We start from the raw sequence: 19,713 nt of genomic DNA on the forward strand, positions 1-19,713 counted from the left end.
AGGGTCATGTCGTGTCACCTGTCAGCATACGAAATGCCAATAGGCTCATATGCTGCACGGACATCTTACATGACACACCTCTTTAGCTGGGCTCACAATCTGTCGGTATTCTATGTGCCGATAGGCCCTCGAGTCTAGTGCTACATAGGCTGTCGGTATGTAGAATATCGATAGTTTCTTTATCGGTATTACGCGTGCCGACATGTAATTATTTTTATAATTTTTTTGAATTTAGCTATTATTTTTGTAAATTTTTTAATAAAATAATATTATTAAAAAACCTTGCTATGGGCTTTTGTGTCCCGTAGTTCGATCTATTTTGGTCCAAGCTAAGAGGCCCAGATTTTGTACACCAGGCCTCAGGTTTTGTACATCAGGCCTCTTCTTGGCCTAAGCCCTCGACGACCGCTCATGCCACTCTTGGACCAGGGTGGATCTTGTTGTTTCTTCGCGTCTATTGTTCCTTGAATTTTTTAGTGAAGTTTACAAAACTGTCATGGTCTAAAACATTGTGTATTTGTGACCAAAAGAAGTACCCTTTAGAACCTTGTAAAAGTATAGTTTTGCAATAGTTTTTGTAATTATAATGTAGTTTTCTGAAATTTACTTCAATTTTTTCTGCAGGCTTTTACAGAGCTGTCACATGCACAGAGAAGAGCAGTGGAGCACCTGCTTTGATCCGAGTTCCGACTCTCTGACACTGTACATGCACAGCAAACCCGAAAAGCCCACGCATCACGTGAGCGAGCACATGACGTTGGGTCCGTCGAATCTTTGGATCCTTTGCAAGGTTGCGTTAACGACTCACGTTACAAGATTCTTTTCTTTAACAAAAACTGCCAAACCATAGACATACAGAATGGGGGATAAGGCGCTGTGTAGCTGGAGCCTTCTTCAGTGCTACAGTAAGGAGAGGCGAAAAAAGAGGGCGACTTCTTCTTCGGCGGCGATCCGGCCGATTCCTCCTCCCCGGCGTCATCTCCGGCGCCGGGAGGGGAGGGAATCGGCCCGGTCTCGGCCGATCTGTATATAGGTACTAGGTTTTACTACTACCTCTAAGTTTTACCGGTGGCGTTGGTGATGATGGCTTCGTCCGGCTTCCGGGAGGGCCAGGCATCTACGACTCCACGACGGCTTTTGCTCCTCCAACGGATCTCCGGCGATGGCGTCTGTGAAGGCGCTCTACCGGGCGACCCTTCTGGGAGGTCCGTTTTCCTCAATCTCATGCGGTGGGGTTGGTGGATATGCTTCCCCCTTTTGGGTGGACTTTATTCCGCGTCGGTGGATTTCGGTCTGACGGCGGCGGATTCTGTCTTCTTCTCTAGTGACGAAGCTGCCGATGGTTGTTTAGTGGTCTCTATGCGCGTCGATGGTGAGCTCGGCGTGCTGTCTTTTGCGGCGTTTCCAAGGGTTGGAGCTTCTTCACCGGCTTGGAAGGAGATTTCTTTCCTCACCCTCGGCGATTGTTTCTCTCGGTTCCTGGTATGGCAGCGGGGGAAGCACGGGTCGGAGGTGGAGAAGATGAACAGGAGGCCCTGTGCTACTTTCCTTTGTAATTTCCAGTTCTTGCAGGGGCCTCTTTGTAACAGCTGGGTTGTAATATCCTTTTAATATCAATATAAATCCAGCCCTTCCGCAAAAAAAAAAAAAAAAAAAGAATCACTATATTTTTATAGAAAAAATCGTTCGGTTAGTTACATTTTTTTTATCTATGAATGTAATTATATAGTTAGAGGCTACCCTGATATGTGTTAGAATCGAGTTTTTCTGTCGATTCTGACCTGATAGATATATTAGAGCGTGCATCGAAGAATGCTACGCAGAAAACATCAGGCCGAGTCACGAACGCCGACCGGCGGCCGGGCAGCCGGCCGCGTTTTTTCCTTTTTCCTTTTCAAACGAAGCCCGGCAGGCCGGCGATTGCGGCGTCGCCTTCCTTGGTTTCCTTGTCAGCCTGAACGTGGGGCCCAAATGGCAGTGCCTCACGCGGGCGACAGCTGGTTGCTCTCGAGACGGGTCCCTGCCAAAACAGAAGGGCGCTTTTCTTCTGTCACGCCAGCTTTCCTTACCCCACCTGTCAGTTGTAAGATGTATAGGATCGCCCTTACTCCGTACCCCACATGTCAGAGAGCAAAGTGATGCCCCCACTGGTGACACAGGACCATGGCCCCTCCTCGCGATGGAAAATATACCACACGCCCCACATCACGCTGCAGGTGGGCCCGAAACAACCCGGTCCACCTGTCCGTCACCGGTGGCGTTAGTTGCGCCTAGCGAGTAGCGGGGTTGAAATAGCTACGTCCACACCGCGCACTACTTGCCTTGTTCAGCGGTGCTTCGTCCTCCCCAGTCCCCTTCACACAGATCCGAGCGCAATACGAGCAGGCGAGCCAAGGACAAGGAGGAGGTGGAGGAGGAGAGCAGGGCAAGGCAAGGCGAAGAGGCAAGATGCAGTACAAGAACCTTGGGCGGTCGGGGCTCCGCGTGAGCCAGCTCTCGTACGGCTCGTGGGTGACCTTCGGCAACCAGCTGGACGTGAAGGAGGCCAAGGTGCTGCTGCAGGCATGCCGCGACGCCGGCGTCAACTTCTTCGACAACGCCGAGGTCTACGCTAACGGACGCGCCGAGGAGATCATGGGCCAGGCCATCCGCGACCTCGGATGGCGCCGCTCCGACGTCGTCATCTCCACCAAGCTCTTCTGGGGAGGCCAGGGCCCCAACGACAAGGGCCTCTCCCGCAAACACATTGTCGAGGGCCTCAAGGGCTCGCTCAAGCGCCTCGACATGGACTACGTCGACGTCGTCTACTGCCACCGCCCCGACGCGGTAACGCCCATCGAGGAGACAGTGCGCGCCATGAATTGGGTCATCGACCAGGGCTGGGCGTTCTACTGGGGCACCTCCGAGTGGTCCGCGCAGCAGATCACCGAGGCGTGGGCGGTTGCCAACCGCCTCGACCTCGTCGGACCCATCGTCGAGCAGCCGGAGTACAACCTCTTCTCGCGGCACAAGGTCAATCTAATCTTCTCGGGTTACTAGCAAATCTCCATTAATGCTTTCGTACAATCACCAGATGCATTTTATGCCTTGGATTGGTACTTTGTCGGGTGTTGAGCGGTACTTGCGGATCGACAGATGGGGGATTCTAAATGGAATTCCAACAATTAATGTAGTAGTATGCAACCGTACTCGCTGGATATTTGACTCGGAGCAGTAGTACCCTCCTCTGGGGTGTTGTTTTCCCTTCCCACAACGCGGGATCGTTGAAATTTGAAGTGGATATTTGATTGATTTAATTAGTGCCAGTACAATCCCTGCTGCTAAGTAGGTCATGTTACAATGACTCTCCGAGCTGGATTAGGTGATGGTTCTTCTTGGCTTTTATTCGCTCTTTGATGAGGTAAAGTAGATTGTTGGAGAGAAACGGCATCGTAGATATGCAAGCTACCTGGTTTGCTCAAGAGAACACTGGTTGGTTCAGATGACGACGACAGATACCCTTTTCACCTACCAGATAGGCAGATACTATTATGTTTTTTTTTTTTTAATCCGGGGAGTGTGGCTAGTAAACATCTATCTTTCTTGATGTAACCTACAGCTCGGCACAGCTCGAAGCACAGTATAGCTACCAAACTAGACAGAGATACCAGCCATGCATTGTTGTGTTTGCTTTTGAGCCATGTAGGATGCCAGGCACAAGACAGCGCAATGTTGATGATGAAAGCTTTTCTGTAACAATGTGATATGGACAACTTAGTACTAGACCGGAAGGAATATGTTTTTATGCTTAGAATCGGAACCTTGGTTAGGCATTTAGTCTTAATCGAGCACACAATTTAGCATTTGGTCTGAACTCACAATCAAACAGAAGAAAACACCAACCTGTCACTGTTAATGTTGCATTCAATTAGTTGGTAGTGGTTCCTCATTCCAGGTTGGGAGCTCACTAAACGAGCTTAGAAGTCATACAAGTCGCCTGAGCAGGTTGGAGGTTGGAGGTTGCAGTTTAAAATTCTTATTGAAGTCCAGCAGCCGAGGTACAGAAGCTTTTAATAACTTCAGGAGGGAATTGGATTTTGAGACACGGCAATAAGAGCAGAGTGTTACTGTTAGGGTAAACACCTGACCGGGAGAGAGATTGTACTATAGATTGGGCAGACTTAGAACATTGGGGGAGACATAATAGAAAGGGACTGGAACTAGATTGATTTCTCTTTCTTCATTGTTGATTAATCACGGTTGACGCCGTGTATATATAGCAAGCCAGCCGACCTGCAACGGCCTAATTCAAATGAAACTCTAACTTATCTTTAACTTTAACTCTTATCTGATTTAAACTACTAACTTATCTCTAACAACCGATCCAACTTATCTGATAGCGGGCTACAGCAACACGTGGTGCTACAGTTATGCTAACAAAAACTTAAATTGGTTGATTGGATGTGGCTGTAACCAGAGATAGTGGCTGTACTCTGATCGTTTGTAAACTCTTTCCTCTCTCAAATGGCATCGGAGGCAGTTGTCCTGCCTCTTTTGGCAAAGGATAGAAGTTTAGGTCGGTCAAAACTCAAACAAGACTGTCGAATTTCTATGACTGGTAGTGGAAATAGGCTTCTACTTGTCTACAATCGGTACTAGGTAGCAAATACTACAAAGATATTTACTGTTGATACCTGAATAATCATAGAAACATAGGAAAAAATAAACTGCATTATCAATGGTGGTTCCAATTGAAACAAAGATTCATGGAGTCTAGCTTTTAAAGGAGCTTCTGGTCTGCATTTTGAGTCTATGGTGTTCTATGGTTACATGTATTGCGAGTTGTGGCACATACCATAAAGGTACATCTGATTTATGGCACTACTCACTTCAGTTTTATCGTTTGATAACTTTGCCAGGATTTCTTATTGTCATGCCCACTGTACCTCAAAATCAAGTGAGCCTAACAAAAAATGCGAGATTGAAAGAGTAAAGATTTGCCATTCATGTTATGAACATTATAGTTTATTTTAGTCTATATTACCAGTATGATACTATCTGATATGGAACTGCCATTTTGCACGATTAGTATCATATGTGATATTTAATTGCGTCTATGTGATATTCCTTGTTTTATGTGGACATAGCAAGTGGGATCTCTGCTTTAAACTCAATTTACTCTTGGATGATTTCCTGAATGTTTGTTGAAACTGATTTCCATGTTTTATGTGGACATAGCAAGTGGGATCTCTGCTTTAAACTCAACTTACTCTTGGATGATTTCCTGAATGTTTGCTGAAACTGATTTTCCTATGCATGCAGTTTGTGTTGCAAGAACTAAAAGTATACTGCATTTCTGCAGGTTGAGTCTGAGTTCTTACCTCTTTACAGCACCTATGGCATCGGTTTGACTACATGGAGTCCTCTAGCTTCAGGAGTGCTCACTGGAAAATATGGCAAAGGGAACATACCTGCTGATAGCAGGTTTGCCCTAGACAATTACAAGGTGATTTGGGGAACTCTGTCTATGCATATTTATTATCTCTTTAGCAAAAATTTATGGGGAGTTCCCCAAAGAACTATGCAAGTACTCCTGTTCTTAATTACTAGTAATTTATATCAGAACTTTTAAGGTTTACTCCTCCGCCTCATATCATGTTTTTCCTTGTGACCACAAAAGTGTATGGTGGTAGTAATTAAAGTATCAAACTGCTAATTACTTTGACCATACATGAGTGTTCAACTGCACTGCTAATTAACCAGGGCATAAAACTCAGTTACTGTATCAGTCATGTTAATCATTAGGCGTTGGTCCATGGTGGGCGGCGGATGCCACACTGCAGAATCAATATACAGGAACATAATATAACATTTTAGGACTTAACAATTTTGTGTAGCAGCTACTAGTTCCACTTCTGCTTTCTTGTCCTTGTGTTGATTTTACTGCTATGTATTTTGTAGTTATTACCATTCTGAGTGTTTTATAGACTGTAGTTAATCCATTTGTAGGTAGGATGGAACTATCCCCTAATCAATGTATACATTCGAGTTCCACTTTACATATTTGCTATGTATTTGTTGATACCTTGGGATCATAATAAGTAGAAACCTCTGCTCATCTTTCCAGAACCTGGCTAGCAGATCCCTGGTTGACGAGACACTTCGGAAAGTGAATGGCCTAAAGCCTATTGCCTCTGAACTTGGTGTTTCATTAGCTCAACTTGGGATCGCTTGGTGTGCATCAAACCCCAACGTCTCATCTGTGATCACAGGAGCCACTAAAGAAAGCCAGGTACATTTTTGCGAACTCTTGTTCGCAGAAGATTGTTTCTTTAACCAACTATTTCTATACTAATAACATTAACCTCTCATCTGGCAACTGCATGAACAGATTGTCGAGAACATGAAGGCTCTAGATGTCATTCCCCTGCTGACCCCGGAGGTTGTCGACAGGATTGAGGCGGTGGTCCAAAGCAAGCCGAAACGCCCTGAGTCATACAGGTGAAATGATAGTGTGCAGAATGGGTGCTAGGGATTCAGCATTCATCTGGAGTTCAGGCCATTCTATCTCCATTGTTTGATATTTCGGAACTATATGCTTGCTTTTGTGTACTCTGTGTGTCCAGTCGTGGTGCTCTGTCCTAAACATTTCCCTTTTCACGAACAGTACTCTGATCTGTGTGTATTCTGCATTTCCTGATGCCTGATTCCTCTGCATTGTTCCTTTTGAGCATCGAAATTTACCGACGACGACCCTTCCTCTCTGGTTGGGGCAACCAGGGTTGCTTTTTAACGTGTCCGCTCAAATGGGCAGTCGCATTGTGCATTTGCAAGGTAGGTTCAGACACAACCATGAGCAGCGAAGTGGAGCCATCAGAAATCTCCAAGGAGCTTTCAAGGGACATAGATGGCGCTTTCACTCATTTTGTCTTCGGTAGTTGGCCTCACAAACCAGAACAATATGCACAACACGAAACACCAGAATGAATACTTTTTCACAGAAAAAGAAGGAAAAAAACTGACACTTAAAGCGACCGTGCTCTCACAGATTAAACAGTGTGCAAGAAAAAAGAGACAGGGAAGATGCTAATAGCCATGAGAAAAGCGCAAAGAGGGCACCAGAAGGCAAGGGAAAAAAAAATTAGAAAAGAACAGAGAAAGTAGTGGGGTGGCTCTTTCTTGGCTTCTACTATTTCCACTAGACACAAGTAATATCACAACTATGCCGAAGATATGGACTGCTCTTATGTGATATCAAACACATTTCAAGCTTCACCAGCGGTAGAGCCTCTCTAGTCTCTAGACACGAACACAATCGGCGCTTTTCAACTTCTGCCTCTTGTGGAAGCTGCAGTTCTGTGAACCCCTTGGAATCGCGGACCTGCAGTAGAATGTTTGGGGAAATGGGCGTCAAACACGGTGTAACCAAAATGCATTAAGGTTGGCTAATTGCAGAGCTATATCCAGCTAGTAGATAACCAACGTGCTTTGAACCTCCAGATTAAATTCAACAGGTTATACAAGCAACAGCAATCTATTAGACTAGATTTCTTTCAAATGTTTTACTATGTCTGGGATGAAGGAGAAAGAGAGAAGAATCTAACCAAGACCGTTGGCATCTGAGGTCCTCATGATCCTGAGCCTCTTTACTGAACTTACAAACATCCTGCAGCGAAGAACAATAAGCCATCTGAGAGAACCATTCCAAGGCACTTGGAAATTTGTCAAGAACAATGTTGACTAGTCTTAGCTTCTAAGAGCACATAGTGCAGGAGACTTACTCCCAGGGAACATCTCCAACTAGCATCCAGTCTCCATCCCTGTCCTCATAGGTGAGCTGATATTCCGATGAGTTGTCCAATAGCTTCAGAGACTTTGCACTACCTGATACTGCCAGTATCAATATAAATCAGGTTCAGAAATGGGAGGAAACAAAACATCCTCAAAACCTTGTGAAACTATATATAGAATCGTGTCACTTCTTAAGTACATGTATTCAGATATTCGAGTGTACAACCCCATTGCCATAACTATAGCACCATAGCCCCTAATGCATTAGAGCACTGAGTTGACAAATCAAGTGGGGATTATGGCAAGTCATTTGTGCTTGCGATTCGTTGACTAACCATTACCATTTGTAGCAATACTATTGCACTTTTGAGTGCTGGTTTACGGGAAATTAAGCTCTACACATTTTTTTTTTCTCTCAATATGGAGGCTCACACCCAAGCTCTACACCATATTGGTTGACACGATCAGACTATGCGCTACGCTAAACTATGGAAAGTAAAAGGATCAGACAATAACTTACTAGAAGTGCAAAGATCGATGGACGGCTTCATGAACATGAGCTCAAGGGCTGAGGCAAGGGTCTTATATGACCGGTGGGCGTTGAGATCCACCTTCCTTCCGATGACATCCCCATCCATGTTCACCTTCACCCATCCAACGAGCCGTCCTTTCTTCTCGCTGTCCTTGTCTTTCTGCACGTCAGATTCATCGGCGGCCTTCTTGGTCCCAGCCTCTGAAGCATTGTCTTTGCCCTGGTTAAATAGACTGTTCATCCTGAAGGTTCTGATGGGTGGCCATCCCACCACTCCAAAGCTGCTACCAAAATCGGAAAATGCAGTTTGGATTAGGAGAAGTTGAAGTTGATTTTGGTAGCTCAGGAAATAAGAAAATAATGTCATGTTCTTATGCACACAATTCCTAGGGTACTATTTTGCGAAACAAAAGGTGTTGGCAATTGCAGATCTGAACGGCAATACTACCACCAAAAGTTTCCCTTTTATTTTCTGTTTCAGGGTTTTGCAGAATGCTAATGGGAAAACAAAGAGATTTCATAAAGGAAACGATGAAAATTAGGTAGCTTTGGCAGAAAAAAAATAGTATTTAGGAATTGTGTGCAGAAAGAAGGTGGTTTCTTATCCGGAACAAATTAGGTGTTAAGGCACAGCAACGCATCCATCCTATCATCCTAACAACAAACAGAACGGGGAGCCACTTATAGTAATAGAGATTCGAATTTTCTTTTCCTGAAAGAAAAAAGTGCATGCTTGCAGCCGTTGTTCTACAGAGGCAAAGAAAAGAAGAAGCATGTCCATGGAGTTGTCATTGCTGCTCACCTCTGTGGGTGGCCGGAAGCAACCGTTCCCGGCGAGGCGGTGGCTGTGGGCGCCGCTTCCGCCTTGGCCCTCTTGCTGGCCGCCGCGGCCGCTGCCCCTGCCGCGGGCGAGGAGGACGAGACGGAGGAGTCCGGAGACATGGCCCCCGGCTGCAGGTCCCTGGCTGTCAGGATCCGGCATGGCGCCGGCGACGGGGACTGTTGCTTCTTGGAGCCGAGGCAGAGCCCCAGCTCCAGCTCGTCGTCCTCCTGCTCTTCGTCCTCGCCGCCGGAGTTCTCTTCCACCTCCTCCGCCGCCGCCGCCGCCGCCGCAGCTAGAAGCGGCTCGCCGGAGGCGAACGCCGCAGTGGGTCCCGGTCCTCCTCTCATCGGGCTGTTCTGGTTTCTTGGCTCTGTGTTTGTGTGTGTGTTTAGGGAGAGACACCTCGAGGGGGAGGAAAGGAGGTGGTGGCTATTATTATCAGAGAGAGAGAGAGTGAGAGAGAAGGAGGAGGAGGAGGAGGAGCTGCCGTGGCTCTGCCTGGGCGCGGAGGTGACTTCTGGGTATGCGTGCAGTATAGTAGGAAGCTTTCGCCTCCTGCAATCCTGACCTGTGGACCCTGCAATGCCGGGATAGTCGCTAAATGCTACGGAGCACCAGCCACTTGCTAAAGAAAAGGTGTTTAAGGCAATACCTACTTGCTCGAGAAGTTTATGGTAGGACTTTTACTCCAATAATGATTTTATTTATGTATGTTTGATAAAAAAAAAACACTTATGATTTAATTTATTTTTTGAGATGTCTCCTCATCCAAACATTCTCTAAAAAGATGCTATGGTAATATAGTTTTGAGTTCATTTTTTCTATCAGTAAGAATAGTCCAGAAGCTTACTCTGAAAGATATCGTAGATATTGTTAATAATATAAACCATACTTATAGCTATGCATGATAGTATCGTAACTTTGGTCATCTCTAGAACAATCTACGAAGCCTAGTTCTCAACTAGATGGTGGGCTAAGCTAAACACGGATGGGGAAATGCCGTTAAAATTTGTTGTAGGTGCACAAAGTTAATAGCTTTGCAAAGAGATGATACCTTGTGTTGATCAATATGTCGTTTTTTCTTAGATGAAAAGAGATTGTAGCTAGAGGTAAAAATATTTTCCCACGTATGCTACTTGAGGTTTTAGTTTTAGAGGTATTGTATGTCCAATCTAGTCATGTTTTGTGAGTAGTATAATATTTTTGTTGGGAATTACAAGACCGATAAAAAAAGATGCAACGCACAAGAAACATGGAAAGATCCACAAGGGAGTGGGCAAAGCATTTTCGCTCTTCCTTCATCCTTGCCCGTTGGGTGGTGGGCCCAGAGTTGCTTTTATTGGGCGTACAAAATGCAAAAGATAAGGGAGAGGAAAGGTTAAAAACCGCGGAAATGGGAGTGGGCGGACAAAAGGCAGGAAAAAGCCATCACGTGAGCCCTCCTCACGTATCGTATCCGGACACGGATATGGGTACTGTATACGTGACTGTTAATGTATATCTAATTATTGTAGAGGATTTCTGCGGTCGGATCTGCCATTTGGACATCATCCTTGCTACTACTGCTCTCAGCTACTCCCTCCATTTCATAATATTTATTCACATCTAACATTACATATAAATCAAAAAATACTGAAATCGAGTGAAAAAACACAGTAAGATAACCATACTACCTTTAATCAATAAAAAAATAAGTGTAAATAACTCACCAGTGTTAGAGTAAATGTATGCATGCACTCAAAAGCATAGCAGAAAAATAAAACATAAAGCATCCTTAGGTGAGACAGATACTCCTAAAGCTATGAACAAATATTACTAAACGAAAGGGAGTATATAACTACAGATACACTAACAGAATATATTTTACGGAGAGAAAGTCCGAGAAAAAAAGAAAAAGAATGTTTTAAAAAGTGTGTAGCTTATTTAGTAGGTTTCACATTAACAAAAATATTAACATATAAAAAATATATTTTATATATAGAGTGCACTTAAAAAGATCTACAAAATTAGTTTGCCTTTATCTAGAGTTTTATTAGTTTTTTCATGATTTTCACAAAGTTCATAAGCATAAAGTGAACATGTTAAGAAAAAACATAATTAACTTTGCCATGTCTTACATTATTTTTCCTACCCAAAGCATTGTTTAAGTAAACTAAAAAAAGTGGTTCCACTAATTTTGGGGTGTGATAGATTAGTTATGAATTAATCTATTTGTAACATATTTACTCAATTTTGTATGTTATAATAACTATTTCATGATTTTATGTATTTTTAGAAGATAAAGGATTGTGTAAGAAGACTAAAAATTTGGTTTCATGATTTTAGATTATAAAATAATTAACTATGTATTTAACTAGGTTTAGCATATTTTTTTCACAGAAAATATACAACTTTTTCATGAGTATAAATAATTTTATCATGTAGATTATGTTGCAAGAAAATCAATAAAATTTGTTTCATTTGATTTAAAACTCGGATGAATTAGTTATCAATTTTACAAGATTGAGTTATTTTTTTATTTTCTTGAACTTTACTGAAATTTGATAAAACCGAATGATTTTTCATGTAATTCGAGCACAAACGAAATGCGAGAAATGCGGTTGGTTTTTGATTGAATTTGATCAGTTACCAAATAGTCGATTTGCCTGAATTTTATCTTGTTCGGTCGAATTCTCGCCGAATTTTGAGTTACAATACTCGTGAAAACCGAGAATTTGCTGAACTCCGGTTTTCGCTTGTCAAACGAATCTGTGAATCTCGGTTCTTGTGAACCTTAGTTCTAGCTAGGTTATTGAAAAGTTTACAGCGTACCAAACAATCTCTATTTTTCTTGCATCTTCGCTCAGCAGAGCGCGCGTAAAATCAGTGGCCATAGAGCACTAAAATAATACTAGTGCTGGTACGTAGCTAGGCGTGCGTGACAATGCAGATTGTTGGGACCCGTAGATTAGGTTCAGCATTCCAAGAGCAGCCGGGCCGGTTAACCTGCCACTTTGTCTCTCAATTCTCAAAGGGAGGATAGGAAGCCAGGCAGCAATATTTTGAGCCAACCAAAGCCAGGACTAGTACGGGCAGCACCCCTATCCATCACATTGCCGGCCCGGCCGCCCGAGATCGTATCCCCTGAACCGATAGTATGTCAGTTCATCAGTGTTTGGCCTGATCCAGCTGGAAAGAGGCTGAGATTCAAGTACATATCTCAGAGGGGAAATTGCCCTCATCCTATTATAAAAATTTGCATCTTATAAGAGTATCACTGATATGTCTAATCAGATCTTATATGTTATTGACATACCTTAGTGGTATTTTAATAAAGTAGAAGAAAGAATGATATAGTGGCAATTTTTCCTTTCCTAAACTAACCTCTGATACGGATACTATCTAGAGTAGGAGCCAGTAGCAGCAGCAGCAGTACATGGTTGACCTTGTCTCAAAATACAGTACTCCTACGATTACACTTCACGAGTTTAGATGTGCATGCGGTACTATATAGCAGGATGCAATACTATAATACGGTTTATTGGCTCAGAATACACCACTGCTTGCGTTGACCGGAGTTGTTGCCAGATTTGCGTATACACGTACATGAGCATGAGTTTTTTTAAGCCTCAATATCGGTACAAGATATTCAGTTTTTTAAGCCTTAATATCGGTACATGCTGGAATATCTGAACGCGCGTGCGTGCGTGTAGCGAAAGTGGCAGAGCGCGTGGGGAGGGAAAGGAAAGGGGGGACAAGCCGACAAGGCGCGGCAACTGTTGACCCCGTGCCCCCGACAGCCTTACCTCTCCCGCCCTCCGGGCCGGGCCCCACCACCATCACATCCATTTCTTCTCTCTCTTCTTTCTCATCCGTAAATCCTCTGCCATCAAAGGAGAATGCTCGCACGTGTCCAACAAAGGAGCGTACGTGCAGCTGAGGGCTCTGTTTCTTCTCTACCTGAGCAGATTCATTCATTCAGCTCTGTTTGAAACCGAGGAATTTCAAAACGAAATTTGAATTTAGTTTAGTGTTTCTGGTCTTGTAAAACTCACCAAGAGTTTCGAACACACTGTCACTGTACCTATCGCACAGAGCAAGACGACGCTGGCTATGAATAACACAGCTGCCACACCGGCCGGCATGGAGGGGGACGTGGCTCCTTCACCCGGCCCCATTTTCGCCACGTCAGCTAGCGTTGATGTGTTTGCTCCACGTGGCACAAAACATAACTTGCATTTTGGTTTGGCAGAATTGTATCGTATAGTCTGGATGAATGTGGTTTTGTAGAGTTGTATCACATAGTTTGGCTGAGCAGAGTTATATTTATTGAAAAAAAGAATGTTTAGTTAGTTGTATCTGCCTAGATAGTCTAAGTTGAATTTATGTTTGGTTGACCGAATATAAGGCCGTATAAACGGATATAAGAGTTGATATTATGATTGGTTGCTCGCATAAATATGATTTTGTAACACCGACAATTGGATCCTCCTGCATGAGCAGATATAGGAGTATACATCCACATGGCCAGGATCAAGGCATATATTTGCATCCGTGGGACCAGATTAGAACAGTGGATGTGAGCAATCAAACACACTTCTCTCTGAGATTATACGCATCCACCTGACCAGGTTAGGACAAATTCGGACAACCAAACACATTTAAAGGATGACCTGTCTGTAATTTTGTGAATGGATATACTAAGGTGTGTTTGGTTCCCTGGATGTGGTATTGTAGAGTTGTATCGTATAGTTTGGCTGGCGGAGTTATATTTATTGAAAAGAAGAATGTTTAGATGGTTGTATCTCTCTGGACATATCGAGTTGAGTTTATATTTGGTTGACCGAATATGAAGCCACATGAGCAGATACAAGAGTTGATATTGTAATTGTTTGCTCGCATGAATATGATTTATTGATATTGACAATTGGACTCGCCTGCATGAGCGGATGTATGAGTATGCATCCACATGACCAGGCTGAAGGCGTATATCTGCATCTGCGAGTTTTGATTGGAATAGTGAATGTGAACAACTAAATACATTTCTCTATGAGATTATACATATCCATCAAACTAGATTGGGACTAATTCAAACAACATTTAAGGGTGGACCTGTCTGTAATTTTGTGAAAATTGTTGCGAACAGACATCTTTTGAGATTAGCATGTGATCAATTAGCCTAATAACTATCATAAACAGTTACCAGCCAAGGGACACCCGTTTGGGTGGAACTACCACCCGAATGGACATGTTCATGTCCCTTGAATATGTGTGTGTGTGTGTGTATATATATGTATATGTATGTAAACTCAATGATCAATAATAGAAGTTCTTAATTCTACTGTTCATTCTACTCTATATACTTTAAATTACAATACGTTATCAGCACTTTGATCTCTGCTGAGCGATGAATAGAAGAAACTGGCCACTCGTCTGGACAAGAAGCAACAACAGAGAGGCACGAAGGCCTCTCCCAGACGATAAGCGCACATATGTAGCCCTCACCTGTGACAACCAGCGATGTTCTTTACTGCTTGATGGTCTTGGACGGCAATCCTCCGTCACATTCGTCCCATCTCGCCGCTCAGTCGCACTCGTAACAGTGGTCATACACGTGCCTGTCGTTGCATCCGTGCACATGCTTGTTGACGTTTTGACCACCACTGCGGCCCTACAAGGGTTCACCCGCTGTAAGGATCGGTGACGTCCTAAGAGGGGGGGGGTGAATTAGGACACTTAGAACTAAACTGGCTCAAAAAATAACACAAGATAAACCTATATCAATTTCTATCTAAATGTGCTCTAGGTTTATCTAGCGTGTCTACTCTACCGATTAAGGAAACTTGCAACCTATCTAGTAAGGTAAATTGCAAGAATGTAAATGCGGAAGTGTAAAGAGGGTAGAGAGAACAAACTCGGCACAAGGATTTTTATCCCGTGGTTTCGATGGCATGAAAGCCACCCCTAATCCACGTTGGAGCTCCACAAAGGATATGCTGCCGGTCGGCACCCGGTCACGGCCTTTGAGCCACCAAGTCACAAAGACAAGGCCTCTACCCGGATGAGCCACCAAACCACCAAGGCAAGGTCTCACCACTAGCCTCTCTTCCGGTTCCTCGCCGCCGTGATCACTTCGGAGCTTGAGCCACAAAGGCAAGGGTCTCCGCGTCCCCGCACAAATACCTTGCCGCCTCTCCACACCAAGTCGGAGGGTCAACAAGCTTACCGGCGAGTCACCAAGACTCCAAGGTGCCGGCGTACCACTTGGTACAAGTTAGGATCACTCCTTGATCCACTCTCTATACAGCTATCAACTAGCTACACTCTCTCTAGGCCTACAAGCACTAATCACTCTCTAATGGTGTGCTTAATCGCCTTGGATTTGATCACTTAAGCACTTTGGTGGCTTGGATGTCTTCTCAAGTGTACATGAACTTCTCTGGACTCCAGCCACTTCAAATGACTGAGTGGAGGAGTATTTATAGCCTAGAGATCAAAAATTAGCCGTTGGCTAACCACTCTCATTTTACTGTAATCACCGGATAATCCGCTGGCTATATCCTTAAGATCACCGGATAGTCCGGTGGGTTCAAAATCAGAGCCAGCTGTCACTAGCCGTTGCACGGCAACATTTGTCCGGTGATAAACTCCGGTGAACAACAGTCAACACCGGATAATCCGGTGAGTACAACTCACCCGACCCTTCGAATTTCAGAACCTTCTGCAAGAAATACTCCGGTGATATTTTTGCTAGCACCGGATAATCCGGTGAGTTCAATTTGTCTGAGTTTCTTCACAACATTTCTCCGGTGGTCTGCCAGCTAAGTCACCGGATAATCCTGTGAACGTAATTTTCCACTGTGGCCCGAAGCAATGCTCTCTGCAAGAAATAGTCCGGTGTTCATATTATGCATTCACCGGATAATCCGGTGGGTAAAAAATTGTTTTTCTCCGAAAATTTTCTCTGCTGGAAAAGCTCCGGTGGTCACCGGACTTATGTTGATTTGAGCACCGGAGTTATGTTGATTTGAGCACCGGATATTCCTCTGAAGCACCGGAGTTATGTTGATTTTGATCACCGAATTATCCTGTGAGGCAAATTTCAGCACAACTGTATTTTGGGCATAACTTTTCGCTACGAACTCCGATTTTGATGATCTTGGGCTCTATTGAAAGCTTGTGAATAGATCTACAAGATTATACAAAATCCATCCCATTTGATCACATCAAAATTCATTGTGAGCACCGGATAATCCGGTGAGGCAAATTTCAGCACAACTGCGTTTTGTATTTTGGGCATAACTTTTCGCTCCGAACTCCGATTTTGATGATCTTGGGCTCTATTGAAAGCTTGTGAAGAACTCTAAAAAATTATACAGAAATCCAACCCATTTGATCACATCAAAATTCATGGAACAAGTCCAATTCATTCCTTTCTTTATTCCGGCTTCGGTGACTTCTCTTTTGTTGCATCCATGAGACCTACTAAAGCATATACTTGACAAACATGTTAGTCTTATTGACTATATTGTCATTAATCACCAAAATCACATACATGCCCTTATGTAATTTAGGCAATCAACCTAAGGGCATGTTTCCTACACCCGCTCCTGCATCCGCTCCTGCACTCGCTCTTGTTGAACTCGTAATAATGGCGAACCATGGCCTCACTTCTTCTTCCCATGGCTTTGACCTCAACATGCCGGCCGGGTCATCCTCCTTAGCTCCAATCTTCATCGACTGCAGCATTGATGTTGAGGATGCGCTTTCCCATGAGTCATCCACCTTATCCGGAGGCACAATGGTGACACGTTGTAGCTCTCCGACCTTGACCGTCGGATCCACTCACGACGAAGTAGATGCTGCCTCTACTGCTCTGGCCCGCCGCATCCTCCACCGCTTTGCCATAGCGGTGGCCAACCGTCGTCCAGGCCTTTACCCAGGGTCGTGGGTCCCTATGGCCTTCGGCCTCCCCTCCGATGGCGCCTAATAGCGCTCGGGCGCACGCGCATGCATGGGGAAGGGGGCTCTTAGGCTCCTTCATGCGCACGTGCGAGGGGGAAGGGGCTATGCACCCCTAACGACGGCGTCCTCATCGACACCATGAAGAAGGCGACGGTCCTGGATTCCACGTCTTTCTTTCTGGCTTCTCCACACTGGAGGTCCGGCTTCTCCACGCGGCCCTCCTAGATCTGACGATGGCATCTCTGGTGGTGTGGCCTCCATCCCGACCGGCTCGTCTCCAGCCCATCTTCGGCGGCGGCAGCACCATGGTGGACTTGATATCGCATTTTGCAGTGGATTTTCTAACTAGGCATAACACCGCTCCAACTAAACACCATTAGACGGGAATCAAGAATATCTTTAAATATCTCTTAGGCACTATAGATCTTGATCTTTTCTTTCAAAGAAAACAAGATATAAATATGATTGGATACACTGACACTGGTTATCTATCAAATCCCCACAATACCATATCACAGACGGGCTACGTGTTCTTACACGGTGGAATAGTCGTTTCATAGAAGTCTTTAAACATATTGCAGTATGCTACATTCATAAATCATTCTAACATAATTGTATTATATAAAGCATCATGTGAATGCGTATGACTTCGTAGAATGATAAACCACATACAACAATCATGTGGAATTAGTTCCATTGAATCACCAATAATTATCTATAAAGATAATTCTGCATGCATTGTTTAAATGAAAACAAGTTACATAAAAAGCAATATAACCAAACGTATTGCTCCTAAAATGTTCTATTATCATAAATTGCAAAATAATAGGGAAATAGAAATCTTGCAAACTAAGTCATGTGATAATCTTCCTGATTTATTCAATAAGCCCTTACCAGCTTCTACATTTCAAAAATATGTTTACGAAATTGGTATGCGACGACTACGAGATTTGCAAAGTTAAGAGGGAGTTGATCCCTGAATAATAACCTATTTATATTATATTGCACTTTTTTTCTTTATAAATTTTTCCTATACGATTAATGAGACAATATCTACCTTATTTCTCATATATTTTTTCAATGGTTTTCGAAGGTTATAATATAATCCAAAGATCATAAGTATTATTCTTTAAGCTCACCGATGAGTTTTTTTGTTATAGGTTTCTCATATGAGCTCACAAAGATACAATAACTAATATATGCTATATCATTTTCTTCTTATTTTTTTCATTGAGTTTTAAAAGAGTTTAATAGCATATCAACATATCAAATATATTATTTTCTCCTCATATTTTTCCATAAGGTTTTTAGAGAAGTTCTAACAAAAGTTTACATTCAGATAATTGATCAAGGAGAGTACTGCGAACAGACATCTTTTGAGATTAACATGCGATCAATTAGCCTAATAACTATCATAAGCCGTTACCAATTAAGAAACACCCAATCGGGTAAAACTTGAATGGACATATTCATATCCTTAATATGTATACTCAATAATTAAAAAAAGTTCTTAATTTTACTATTTATTCTACTCTATCTACTTTCAATTACAATAAAAACTTTTCCTAAGAGTCCTGTCGATAAGGGAGCACTGTGACGTGGCCTTGCCACATGGCCCAAGGCATGCAGGCGCACCGGTAGGAACAACTGTACAAGTGGGCGGCACACCTACGGAGCGGCCGGTGTCTCCCTGAAAGGGGGCAGGCCCACCAACCAATGCAACCCGTGGTCCACCGTCAGCGTCCCGCTCGACAAATGCCATGCGATTCGCTACGTTGGCGTCTAGATCCATGCCATAGTGCATGGTAATCATGTCTTAGTTAATCATCAACGAAAATAGTACTGTAACTTCTTCTTCTTCTTCTGCGGAATAGAGTAACTTGTTATGTACTACTACTGTTCTTGTATAGGAACACTCTTTTTGACTACCAGCAGCAGCAGCAGCACCTCGTCGCTGCATGTGCTTGTCCCTCACAACTCCAACTCCAACTCCACTGCCAATAAGCTAAAAAAAATTAAAAAAAAACTCCACTGTCAATCTCGCAGCTGAATCTTAACAATGATTTAAAATGCCATTCGTTTGCATATTAGACTGCAGTGGGCAAGCTCTCCAGTCTAGACTCATAAGCTAGATCCATGCCACTAGCAGGAGCATCCTACCGGCGGATCCCACTAAAGCAAGTAATTATTAGAGCATATTTCTTAAAATTTACTAAGATGGAGGTTGCTCCGTGCTTAGAGCTCTCTTCATCCGCACGAAGCGGGCCCCATCTCAGCATCTTTCTACTCTACGAGGTACGAAGAATTATGAATGGCGAAACCCGTATAAATTTTAAAAAATATGCTCTAATGGTTAGAGCTAACAGCTAACTCTAAGACCATTTTTATCCATATTTCCTTCATTTCGTTCCCTTCCTAATTTTCCTCGCTGTTCGTATACCTTTTATTTTTACTCATCTTTAACAACTTTTATTTAAAGGAATTCGTAAAGAGGAAAAAAAGAGAATACCAAGATGAAGGAAATAGAAGAGAGAATCTATTCGTGAAGAGAACCGATGAAGCGCTAAAGAGAATCATGCTCGTAAAGTGAAACTGATGAAAATGGTCTAATCATTAGAGCTGTCCTAATGCTTTGCAACCAATG

The 19,713-nt window shown here is 43.4% G+C and overlaps 2 protein-coding genes across 3 annotated transcripts; one reads left to right on the forward strand and one right to left on the reverse strand.

Moving 5' to 3' along the window:
- Positions 1-2,312: 2,312 nt before the first annotated feature.
- On the forward strand, positions 2,313-6,679 carry LOC133920101 (probable voltage-gated potassium channel subunit beta). The gene is made up of 4 exons (XM_062364751.1): positions 2,313-3,012; positions 5,342-5,485; positions 6,107-6,271; positions 6,371-6,679. Exons 1-4 carry the CDS (start codon positions 2,449-2,451, stop codon positions 6,482-6,484), a joined length of 987 nt encoding a protein of 328 aa, XP_062220735.1. The 5' UTR covers positions 2,313-2,448; the 3' UTR covers positions 6,485-6,679.
- Positions 6,680-6,985: 306 nt separating this feature from the next.
- On the reverse strand, positions 6,986-9,648 carry LOC133920104 (auxin-responsive protein IAA10). Of its 2 annotated transcripts, none has more exons than XM_062364754.1 (5): positions 9,105-9,648; positions 8,291-8,586; positions 7,761-7,869; positions 7,584-7,645; positions 6,986-7,360 (listed from the first exon to the last, which is right to left on the reverse strand). In XM_062364754.1, exons 1-5 carry the CDS (start codon positions 9,470-9,472, stop codon positions 7,305-7,307), a joined length of 891 nt encoding a protein of 296 aa, XP_062220738.1. In that variant the 5' UTR covers positions 9,473-9,648; the 3' UTR covers positions 6,986-7,304. The 2 variants fall into 2 exon arrangements, with proteins under 2 accessions (XP_062220738.1, XP_062220740.1); XM_062364756.1 differs by having other exon boundaries at positions 8,291-8,583; positions 9,105-9,647.
- Between the last annotated feature and the right edge of the window lie 10,065 nt (positions 9,649-19,713).

Source organism: Phragmites australis, chromosome 5 (genome assembly GCF_958298935.1).
Source record: "Phragmites australis chromosome 5, lpPhrAust1.1, whole genome shotgun sequence".
NCBI lineage: Eukaryota > Viridiplantae > Streptophyta > Magnoliopsida > Poales > Poaceae > Phragmites > Phragmites australis.

What these genes read in the sequence shown, in the direction of transcription:
- LOC133920104 (XM_062364754.1), bottom strand. Translation starts at nt 9,472, where the DNA reads ATGAGAGGAGGACCGGGACCCACTGCGGCGTTCGCCTCCGGCGAGCCG. An exon ending in GCTTCCGGCCACCCACAGAG is followed by an intron (nt 8,587 to 9,104) that starts GTGAGCAGCAAT and finishes CGATTTTGGTAG; the next exon opens with CAGCTTTGGAGTGGTGGGAT. An exon ending in GTTGGAGATGTTCCCTGGGA is followed by an intron (nt 7,646 to 7,760) that starts GTAAGTCTCCTG and finishes TCTTCGCTGCAG; the next exon opens with GATGTTTGTAAGTTCAGTAA.
- LOC133920101 (XM_062364751.1), top strand. Translation starts at nt 2,449, where the DNA reads ATGCAGTACAAGAACCTTGGGCGGTCGGGGCTCCGCGTGAGCCAGCTC. An exon ending in ACCTCTTCTCGCGGCACAAG is followed by an intron (nt 3,013 to 5,341) that starts GTCAATCTAATC and finishes GCATTTCTGCAG; the next exon opens with GTTGAGTCTGAGTTCTTACC. An exon ending in TTGCCCTAGACAATTACAAG is followed by an intron (nt 5,486 to 6,106) that starts GTGATTTGGGGA and finishes TCATCTTTCCAG; the next exon opens with AACCTGGCTAGCAGATCCCT.